The 11,457-nt window shown below is 45.9% G+C and overlaps 1 protein-coding gene across 1 annotated transcript; it reads right to left on the reverse strand.

Annotated features, from left to right (window-relative positions):
• Positions 1-594: 594 nt before the first annotated feature.
• Positions 595-8,725, reverse strand: Igfbp3 (insulin like growth factor binding protein 3). Its single transcript, XM_076864465.2, has 5 exons — positions 8,221-8,725; positions 4,581-4,807; positions 4,040-4,159; positions 2,976-3,116; positions 595-2,084 (listed from the first exon to the last, which is right to left on the reverse strand). Exons 1-4 carry the CDS (start codon positions 8,627-8,629, stop codon positions 2,991-2,993), a joined length of 882 nt encoding a protein of 293 aa, XP_076720580.1. The 5' UTR covers positions 8,630-8,725; the 3' UTR covers positions 595-2,084; positions 2,976-2,990.
• Between the last annotated feature and the right edge of the window lie 2,732 nt (positions 8,726-11,457).

The raw sequence follows: 11,457 nt of genomic DNA on the forward strand, positions 1-11,457 counted from the left end.
GTCATCCTGCATGGCTTAGGGAGGCTGCTCTTAAGACAATACAGGGCACAATTCCAAAATACAAGAACCAGAAATCCACAGACCACGTCTGCTGACCTCTTTGACCTGCCCACACAGTGACAGCCACTATTACAACCTCCCAGAACTGGACATTCTTTCAGATGTGGCCCAGTGCTAAATGGACGCCAATGAAGGCCAGTGGAGCTCTCTTTTTTTTTTTTTTTTTTTAATTAATTTTTATTGTAGGTTGTTCAAAACTCTCTTGATGGGGTCTTTTGTTAGCCATGGAGACAGAGCAACATGTTTAAGAGAGAGTGAGAGAGGAGAGAGACAGAGAGAGAGAATTTTTAATATTTATTTTTTAGTTATCAGCAGACACAACATCTCTGTTTGTATGTGGTGCTGAGGATCGAACCCGGGCCGCACGCATGCCAGGCGAGCGCGCTACCGCTTGAGCCACATCCCCAGCCCAGCAACATGTTTAAGAAGTCTTCTACTGTGTCTAGAATAGTCTACCCTCTCAAGAGTTATTTCTATCATGATGCAAAATCTGGAGGCGGTCAATAACAAGGGGAAGAAGGTATTTTTTTTTTAATGGTAAAAACTTTATTTACTATTTATAAATACATTGCAAGACAAACTTTTCAAAAATACTTTTTTTTCCCCAAAAACTTAATTAAAAAAATAAAGAAAAGCTAATAGGTAGGCAGAATGTCTTGAGACCCCTTTGTGTTCTCAAGGAGAGCTCTGTGCAGTGTGCATCCACCCCTAGGACCATGGCAGGCAGGGGAGGGTCCCTCTGCCCATCTTTGCCAGACCTCCATGGTTTGGCCTAGGGGAGAACAGCCCGGCCTCTGGACCCGAGCTCTTTTCCTCGGTCATGGCCGTGGTTAAATCATCTAGTATCTCTAACATTTTATCTAGGATTATCTAGTACAGATCCTATTATATTTGGGCTATGTTGTATACAATGTTAACAATTATTAAGAATGTATTTTTTTCTGAATATATGTGTTAATTATAAAGAAAGTAGGAGAACTCCAAGTTCAACAAACACAGGTGAGTCTCTGTGTTCCCAGTGTCCTTGATAGGCTCCCCAACAAGCCATTCATCTTTCCCGTTTACAGAGTATTTTTATTTTTTACATTGTACCAAGAAGGATAAAGAGATAACAATAAAACTATCCTCAAAAATAAATTTTGTTTTGAGGAATTCACCTAGAAAACACTATTTTCTGCAGTCATCCAAAGAATCCTGTCATTGTTTATGATGCTGTTGAACACGGAGGCTGAGGCTTACCACCCTTGCCCTTCCTACCCTACGGGGGCCACAGCAATGGCCATCCTGGGCCTTCCACTGGGCCACATCTTCAGGAAGCTGCCTGACAAAGGGGAGTCAAAAATACCTGCCTTTATAGGTTTCCAGAGTTCCCTAGAGCATTCTTGGTCATTTTTTTTTTTTTTTTTTAAGATTCCACTTTATACTCTGCAATAGTTCCCAAGCAGATATGGTCACTGGCAGAGAGTAAGCAATGATCTTCATGATTGAGGGACCAGGCCTTTGACTCAGAGATGGCAACACAGAGGGCTGTGAGCCTCAGGAGGATGCGCCAGGATGTCCAGGTGACTGGGGTTTAGGGGTTTTCCTACTCTTGAGGGTGGGGATGAAGTGTGTTCTCTACATTAAGCAACACAGCCGCCACAGTCTTGAAGTCGGAGGGTCGGCCGCCTCAGCAAACACACGGTGAAAATTCCAGGTGGGGAGAAGTCCACAGCCTTGTGCATGAGCGTGTGAGTACTTTTATAGGCAGCAACAGAGAAATTCAAACTGTTTTTCACTGACTACTGGAAAGTGGAAAGATGCTCAAGTTTACCATTTAAAGGAACCATAGGCATTTCAAAAAAAAAAAAAAAAAAAAAAACAAAAAACAAAACAAAAAAACCTGTCTAAACTTTGGTTTTCTATTTTTTTTTTTTTAAATCAGTTCACCACAAAAGAAATATAAATGGAGGCTGTAGCCAGCTGCTGTTCATGTCGTTGGCAGTCTGTTGTGCAAAATAAGGCGTATTTGAGCTCCACATTAACTGAAACAAAAAGAAAAAAAAATATGATGGTATAATCACCTGAAAAACTAAAAGGGTACAACTCTTGCTTGGGGATTTGCAGACATAGGCCCTAGATAAATGGTGTTGTGGTGTATGCAGTGGACTGGGGTCAACTTGCTACCTTTCAAGAAAGCAAAGAACACTATAAGTTGCTCAGAGTTGGAAAATGTTACCCTAACATTAGAATTATTATTTTTCTAACTTCCAAGGGAAAAAAATAAACTAACTAAAAATAAAACTTTCTACTACTTTCTAAATGTCTTGAGGAGATAAAACAATACATTTATTCCTATTTCCCCCCGCCACCAAGGACTCTCTTACTTATTAAAAAAGAATATCGAATAGCATTCGATGATGGCTTAAAATTCCAATTTCATATTAAACAAGTTTTCTTAAAGTTATATTAACTACAGACTGAGAATATTCACAATATATTTATAGGAAAAAAAAATCAGCCACATCTTTAATTTAGAAACTGGGGTCTTTAACAAGTTCTTGTGGATGAAAACAGTTTCCCTGATGTGAAGATAAAGAATCATCAGAGTTCCAAGGAGAAAGCTTCACTTTGAAAAGCCTTCACGCTGTGCGTGGGTTGAAGATTTCATGTTGTAGACTCTTTAAAATAAAGCACAGTGTCTGAGACCACCCTGGTTCTGGCCTTTCTCCCTGTATTGTTGGTTGGGTTGGTCTGATCTGTCCCATTGCCTTTCTCTCCTGGGCCTGGCTGTAGCTCCTGGGTGTAGTTGCAGTGAACCTGAGCAAGGGCCAGTGGTTATGCCCAGCTCTCATTATCCCACCACTCCCAGGAAGAGGAGCCCCAGGGCCAGGGATGCTAAGGCCCCCACAGCCCCACCCAGTCCCTGGGCTTACATGGTGTAGTGGAGTCTACTGGCTCTGCATGCTGAGGCAATGCACGTCGTCCTTCCCCTTGGTGTCATAGCCCGGGAGGGGCTGCCCGTATTTGTCCACACACCAGCAGAAGCCCCGCTTTCTGCCTTTGGAAGGACGGCACTGAGGGAAGGAAAGAGAAGACAGACATGAACAACCTGGGCAAGTCAATGACAAGGGCACAAGGTGGCTTTCCCTGCATGGCTCTGCTGGGTTGAGAAAGCATAACAGAATTTTTGGCCAACACTCCCACAGAGTCACTTGTGGGTGGGTGGCCGTGTACATGTCTATGTGCATGTGTGTGCAGCATAACCTCTCCATGAGAACAGGAGAGATGAGTATGTTCCTTCTGCCTTGGGGATAACAGACTGACTCTGAGCCCCAGCCCAGCATTATACATGGCACCTTCTCAGTATAAATCTGCTGAATGGGTGATTGGCAGAAAATGAGTGTGTGAATAAGGGCCCAAGTGCAACAGCTATGGAAGAAGACAAGTTCTCTGACGTGGCTGCTATGACAAACACTATGACAAAGATGGCCACGCTATGGCCAGTTCTGCTTGCTTAGGTCTTCTGAGATCCATGGTGTGCCATACAGGTATACTTATTTTGGTTCAACTACATCTAAAATTTGTTAATCCTTTTATAGCTTGTCACCACCAGGAAGGTGTCAATTCCAGATCTTATGTCCTCATGTTAGAAATTCACCTCTGTAGTTATTCAGAATGTCACTTCATGATGCAAAATTAACAAATGTGTTAGTGTGTCCTTTACAGTTTCTAAAGGGATCCTCCATGTATCTTCTGGGTATGTAGTTAAAACAGACAGTAAAAAGTAGAATTGGATCTGGGCTCGACCCTCACTTAGAGCACCAAGCCAAAGTTCCCCTTAGTCCCATCTCCTGAGATTGACTCCAAGTGCCAGTGCCACATGGCTTGGAGTTAGAACTATGGCCAGGAAAAACCTGGGGGTTGACCTGAGGCCAATTTCTTCTCTGAGCCAACAGAGAAGAGGAGAGGAAGAAAATATGCAGAGGCCCCTACTCACCTGCTTTTTCTTATAAAATCCCTTCTTGTCACAGTTTGGGATGTGCACGCCCCTGGGACTGAGCACATTGAGGAACTTCAGGTGATTCAGTGTGTCCTCCATTTCTCTACGGCAGGGACCCTGTGGATTAGGAAGTACCAGAAATACAGGGGCATGGTTATTGCTTTAAAATCCTATTATGTATTATAATAATCTCACAGCCATCCCAGGAGGGTCCTACATCCCTTCAGTACTTCTTGAATAGGTTAGCAAGAAAGTCCCATGAAGAAGTTAATCATTGCTCCCCCTTTTTTAAATCCCCAGAATATGACATAGAATCTGGCAGAGGTCCAAAAACAGTGCCCAGTGAATAAAATAAAACCATCTTTATGAGAATCTATCTGTGCAGAGGTTAAAGGGCACACCATACACTTCATAAGTGCTAGGAGGGGTGAAAGGCTGCCCACATGTCCAGGACCATTAGGACTTGTCATGTGAAGACAGCCCCTTATGGATCTTGGTAGGTGTCCCCTCTCCTGGCTTTAAGAGGAAAGGTTCTCACATATTCTGTCTCCCGCTTGGACTCAGAGGAGAAATTCTGGGTGTCTGTGCTTTGTGACTCGTAGTCCACTTTGTAGCGCTGGCTATCCTTGGCATGTCCCTTCTTGATGACATCCATTTTGGTATGGAGGGGATGGAACTTGGAGTCAGTCACCCTGTGTGTGCTGGGGACTGCCTGGCTCTCCACACTTCCAGTGCTGCGGTCCTCCTCGGATTCACTAGCATTTCCTAGAAAAGCACAGGGGAGAGAAAGATGTGATTACTGTTGACATGGAACAATAGTCTTTTCAAAATCTTGCTATTACAATCAGGTCTCATCTAAATGGCAAAGTTATTCGACCATTCCAAATAAATTAAAAAATAAAAAACCTTGACAAAATGTTATTCTGTAATACTGCTTGCTGTACTGTGGTTGCTTTACCTCAAGAGACAATCTGTTTAAAAGTCAGCTGGCCATGTGCTTTTTCTATGTAGCTGCAACTGAAAGTGGGAAATGCTTATCAAGTGCCCTCAAAGACTTAGACTCCAAAGCAGCAGTGTTCTATGTGTCCAGCAGGGGGCGAATATACACCACAGAAGTTGCTGCAGAGCTGATTAGAAATCTCTCAGCTTCAAGTATGGTTTCCTTCTCCTGGGAGCAGCGACTACTCCAGGATCTGGGGGAAAAGTTATATTCTCTACCCCAGAAAAATGGATGGTGGCAGAAGACTGGGTGTGAACAAGTCCTCCTGGGAATTCTCAAATTCATTCCAGTTTGACTAGCACTGTCCTCTACTTTGCCAGTGCTATAAACTTTTTGTCCAGCTCTGATGGGAAAATAATTCTACCTATAACAAAGGGTCTTGCTGCAGGACCCAGCATCACACAGACATATTGGGGCCTTGTTTCCCATCTGTCCCATCTCTAAAACTCAAGGTCCACACTGACCCTGTGTTTCTTGGGGCACATTATTAGGTGAGTCCTCTGTGCCGGTCAGCAATAGCCTGTCAGCATAGCATCACCAGAGTTGTAGTTGGCACCAAAGCCCCACTCAAAGTGCCAAAGAGTGTTCATTCCTTGGGGTCGGTGGGTATGAAGGAGAAAGCCACCTCTGGAAAACTCCCCTTTTATAATTAAAATGCTAATGAAGAAAGCTCAATAATTGACAAGGATGCTGGAATGTTAACAGTTTAACTGAAACTTCAGGTATATGACTAAATGGGTGCTGGATGTATAGTCAGAATCCTTAACTCTATCCCTTTCCAGGAATGGACTTGAAATGCTTTCAAGCTGGCTGTACGGTGGGTATACAGCTCTGATCCCCAAGGGTTTCAGTTTTAGCTGCAGGTGATTGTCATGGAATTCCTTTACTTCCACAATCAGAACCTTAATGCTTCCCCTTGTCAGGGCGCTGGTCATTGTCCAACTGGTTCAGTATCCATTACTGTTTCTTGCCTCCAGGGGATATGCCTAGCTGTGGAGACTGGGAAACAGCCATAGCCTCTAGCTCTTGGCTCAGAGGAGCAAAAACCTGGTTCCCTGAAAACTACCAAAGGGGTGAAATAATTGGGCTGCAGACACTCTGCTCTCTCCTCCTACTAGCAGGCTAATGGGGAGATTTGGGGGGAAGCCCCTCCCCTCCCTGGGGCTCAGTGTCACCTACCCAACAGCTCCTGGAGGTCCCCAAGGTGTTTAGTGCCTTGGGAAGTAAAATTTCCCAGAGTCTAGTTCAGGATTTGACAGAAAAGTTTCATAATTGATCAATTTAGTTTCAATGTCCTTTAATCTTAGTTGTTTTTTTTTTTTTTCCTCTTCCAAGGGAGTTCTGGGACAATGGAGATGCTAAGAATATGTAAATAAACATATTTGCATTTCTTTTCCAAGAAACCTGAGTAATTTCTTAAACTTCCTCTGTTTCTTTTAATGCTTAGACTGCAGACTAGAACCTGAAGAAAAAGCAGTTCTATTTAAGCAAGAGAATTATGACTTTAGACTATTACATGACTTTACTTTTTCCAAAATTAATTTTAGAAGTCAACTTAGTTTTTTAAAAAATAACTTTATAAGACCCCACATCAACCAACAGATAGATACTATACAGCTATAAAGGTGATAATCATAACGATTATTAAAGCCTAACTAAAAAGGACATTGTTTCTAAGCACTTCTAAGATAACTTTTTGAATACCCCCAAATGTACTAGAACAATAAGGTCCACAATCAAATGACGTAACATTGTTATGAGAGAAGAGCATTCAGAGACTTTAACAATTGGCTAGAGCCAGTGTGACCACTGGAATCTTGCCTTTCCGCTAATCCGGTTCCTTAGGGACGAATAAAGCCAGCCTTGACCAGCAAGGGAATAGCTTCATCCAAGAGTGTAACTCTACAACTACAGAAATTACAAAGGGACTGTACATTTTGCTAATCCAGGATGGGGGCTTGCCCAGCACCATCTGTCCAGCATGATGGGGAGGGGGGGGGGTGGAGGCGGGGGACTAGGGTGAGAAGAATTCTCCCTGCCTTCAGCTGTGCAGGGCAGGAACTTTCCTCACATAACTAAGCAAGACTGGCTAAGCATGCTTGAAATTTAGAACAGCTGCCAAATCCATTTAAAAAAAAATTATTTTTAAGAGAACAATGTGATGTCCTTAAACAGAGTTACTGCCGCCTGCCTGGTAGTGGCTGAGCCAAAAGGGGGAATTGCCAAAGATTTGCATTTTTCCTCCTTTGGAGGCTCCCTTCAACTGTACCTCATTCCTTCCTCTTGGCATTAAGGAGGGAAACAGTCCTCTGGTTTCAACTCCCTTCTCAGTTGTTGAAATTCTCTGGGTCTGTACTTCCCGCTGCACCAACACCTTTGCTTTTTTCTGACCGCCTCCCGGGCTCAGGGCGTGATAGGATGTACAGAGTTATGATACTGAAAGTCTCAAATGGGGGTCAAACCTATAAGACTGCTTCCCCTGGGTGACCTTGAGATGTTACTTCTTTTTGAACTTCAGGTTTTCCAACCACAATCACATCTCAGTCGTTTTCAGACACAAGAGGACATGACATTGCTTTCCAAGCCAAAGACTATGCAAATGTTAATATTTTTAGACAGGTATCTTCCTAGACTTTCCTGCCCAGCTCCCCAGATCCAAATCCACCCCCGTGTTCCTGCCTCCGCGCCTTTCTACTTTGTGGGGAATGAAAGCCGAGTCCCAGAGCTGGGCTACATAATACACACCTGCTTCTCCGCATTGGGAAAGGAGAATCTCCAGAGTATAGGACCTTTTTTCCTTTTTATTGACGTGCTGGGAAACCGAACCAAACTCACGCACGATGGGCATAGCGCTCTGCCACTGAGCTACATTCCCAGCCCCAGGCTCTTTCCACAGACAGCCAATTTTGGTGTCCGCTTTCCACGCCAATGAAACCTACCCAGTTTCACTGAAAGCGCTTTTACCAGAACTCTGCACTGTGAGAACGAAGCAAGTCTCTAGGTTGGCTGCGGAGGGTACCTCTAGCGAGCGCCTTCGTCTCCCGGAGCCCCAGTTTCCCCACTACCACCTTCTGGATGAGAAGTGCGGAGTTTCCCATAGCAGCACACCCTGTTCCCCCCAGCCATTCGCACCGGGTCCCTGCTGTAGCGCGCGGTGCGCCTGGCGCTGGCAGCTCACCTGGAGAGGATGGTGCCGGCAGCAGGTAGGCGCGCAGACGGCCAGCAGCGCTGGCATTAGCGCAGAACCCGCGGCCGTCCAGCAGCGCCTGCAGCGGGCGCGGCTCTCCGGGCGGCGGCTGGCAGCGGAGGCCGGCGCCACAGCGCTCAGTGTAGACACCGCACGGCTGGCCCTCGCGCAGCGCGCACGTCATGCAGCAGCCACAGCCTGGCTCGCGCACCAGCTCGGCGCACGCGGGCGCTGTGGGCGGAGGCGCGCACTGGGCCAGCGCACGCGCATCGCATGGCTCACAGCGCACTACGGGGCCCGCGCCCACCGCGCCAGCGCCTGCCCGCGCCACTGGCGGTCCGCGGAGCAGCGTCAGTGCGGTCAGCGCAGTGGCCCAGAGTGCGGGGCGCGCCCGATGCATGGCGCCCACCGCGAGGGCCTGCTGCTCAATAAGCCGGAACACACGGGGATTGGGCGACAGAAAGTGGTGCGAGGATGTGGGATCTGAGCAGGCAAATGCAGGTCCTCAGCACCTAGCCGCAGCGCTCGCATCTGGGCAGCCTGGGCGCACCAGCTGCTATATAGGAGAAGGGGTGGCCGAGGACACGCCCCGGAACGGCGCGCCCAGGAGTCGGAGGGGGGCGGGCCGGCGCGAGCACGACTCCGGGGGCCCGCGCCTCACCCTTTACAGCGGGGCCCAAGTGCGGGGGCGCGCATCATGTGGTTCGCACCGACACCTGCTCCCGTCGCCCGTGTCCGGCGCCAAAGCCATCCGGTTGCTCACGGGAACCACGGTACCCCTGGCTACACAGCCACCTGGGCACCTCAGGCTACTACAGTGCCTCGGTCACTTCAGTAGTTCCCAGCCAACTCGGTGCCCCCGACGCCCTTCCCCCCTCCACGTCGGTATTGAGGTTGCCCCGCGGCGAACAGATGTCAGGGAAACTGGCAAGCTTCGCTCTTCACTTTTCACTCTTTGCTTTGCAAAGCTTTCTAAAATTTAAATCCTATGTAGGGCATGTTGTGGGACATTTCTGAATGAGAATACCTGATTCATATCGGGGTCTCTGGCAGCTAAAGCGCTGCGGGGTTTAATCTGCACCCGCTGGGCCATTCGAACCCCCGGGGAGCCATAAATACGTGCGCAGAAGCTCAGGAGGCCTTTACCGGTTTACAAGCTTGCTTCTCAAAGCAGACACGACTCACACTTGCTCCTTTGCTGCAAGTCCTTAGCAGAGTGGGCTGGCAGCGAATTCGTCTTTAAAGCAAGGGATTCGAAGATTTTAAATCCCAACAGTTTTTCTTGCTTTGTGTTTCATTACGTTTTCAAATAGAGTTTATATCTGCGACCAAAGAACTAAAGGTACTAAAGACGGCTCTGCTGAAACGAAATTAATAACCAAGTAGTCCTTAAAATTAGTAATTTTGACACTCGTTTTTTTGAAGGTTTCTTTGTATCCCTGTACTAAATTATTTCCGGTGCGTTCAAGTGGGCACAGGGATTCTCGCTAATCTGCGCAATCTGAACACTTTGCGGTAGATTTTAAATTCGTGGCGCAATCGCGCCCTTGAGGTCTTTGTGACTGATGTCTGCTTTCTCTCCAGCGCGCGACTTTCTGGTGTTGTCTGCGCACTCCTTCACTAGATGACCAACAGAGGACGCTAGTTGTCCAGGATTGGATTGAGAAACTTTTTGTGTCTGTTTCACAGAGTTTATGGATGAACAGTGGTAACAAGTGAGACCACCGCAGGGAACATTCCTAAGCGTTGTTGAAATTGTGTACTGACATCAGGAGGTGGATTATTTTAGAGGAGACCTGTGTGCAGCTTGCAGCAGGAATAGCAAACCAGGACCTCTTTTCCTGCCCCCTCCAGCATGCAGTTTCAGGTGAAGTTAGCATTCATCCACCCATTTCCCTCTGTCCCTCTTCCTCTCTCCCTCACTCCCTCACTCCCTCACTCCCTTCCCCGTCCTTCCCTCTCCCTCTGTTTACCTCCTTTTCCTTTCTGCCTCTGTCTCTATCTATATACAAGCATACATTTATCTTTTGTAAATATATAGCCACTTTTTAGAATGGGAACATCAATTTAGTTCCTCTTTTCCAAGGCAAATAGATAAACAATATTCTATCACTTGACCTTTACAAAGGAAAAGAGACCAAAGACAAGAAGTGTGTCTCTGGCAGTCCCACCAACACACAACACCTTCGTTTTCTTATTAGCTCTTCTCCCACTGTGCTCAGGCTGTGGCCCAACCCTGTTTACAATAAACTGTGCCACAATTGTCACTTGCTATTTCCTTTCTCCTGTCACTCCTTTGTAGCTGCATAGTATCTTCTGTGATACCCAAGAATAGGGGCTGATTTCATTGGAAAATTAAAGGAAACAAAACAAATCCCTTAGTTACATTTGTTCCTTAAATAACCACAGAGACCTTGACTTTGAAAGTAGAGCTGGGTTTTGTATCAAAAAAGATTTTTGAAGTCCCAGGCCTGTACATGAAGCCATCCTGGTCACTGGTAGTGTAGCAATTTTGCCCAGATTTATCATCTGGCTAGTGGGCAAGGGACACTCAGAAGGAATGTCTTTTGGGAGAGGATAAAAATAAGTCTTTGCCCTTGGTTCTCCTTCATTTTTGATTAACAGAGAACCTTGCCATTGCCTTGCAGTTTGAGAAATGGGTGCTTGTTCCAAGCAAGACTCCTAGGGGGCGCCAGAGTGCCAGGAGTCCACCCAAGCTTATGGATTCCGGAGAAGCAAACTGTTAAATTACAACTTTCAAAGGATATATTCCTATAATAATGTTTTATATAGACTGTCATCACTTTTATCTTGAAATCTTGCAACAGCAGAGTAAATCCGTGGTAATGACGTGAGGAGAATTGTGTTTTAATATTTAGCCATTTTTATTTGACAAACTGCAGGGGAAGAAACCCCCCAGAATGTAATTGTTGCAGGAAGGATTTGGATGGGATAAAACTCAATTTTGTGACATGCTAGTTAATTTTGTCAAACTTTCAATTAACTTGGTGTTTGTGGTTATAAACATAATCTAGCATATTTAGTGGGAAAGATGTTTTTCCCCTTCTTAAAGGTACTTGGCATACAATTGCTAATAATTGTGAAATAGTATATAACCATCAGAGTAACAGGAGGCTGAATATGCTTCTTTGCACTAATCCAACCCAGTGGACCCAATTATAATTAGTGATTCCTGGGGCCACCCTGCTTATCTTACATAGTTGACAT

This window comes from Callospermophilus lateralis, chromosome 1, assembly GCF_048772815.1.
Source record: "Callospermophilus lateralis isolate mCalLat2 chromosome 1, mCalLat2.hap1, whole genome shotgun sequence".
Lineage (NCBI taxonomy): Eukaryota > Metazoa > Chordata > Mammalia > Rodentia > Sciuridae > Callospermophilus > Callospermophilus lateralis.

Bases quoted from the DNA above. Each gene is read 5' to 3' on its own strand.
- Igfbp3 (XM_076864465.2), bottom strand. From the start codon at position 8,629: ATGCATCGGGCGCGCCCCGCACTCTGGGCCACTGCGCTGACCGCACTG. The intron at 4,160-4,580 runs GTGAGAACCTTT...CCTAATCCACAG, and splicing joins CCAAGCGGGAGACAGAATAT to GGTCCCTGCCGTAGAGAAAT. The intron at 3,117-4,039 runs GTGAGTAGGGGC...TCCTTCCCTCAG, and splicing joins GATTTTATAAGAAAAAGCAG to TGCCGTCCTTCCAAAGGCAG.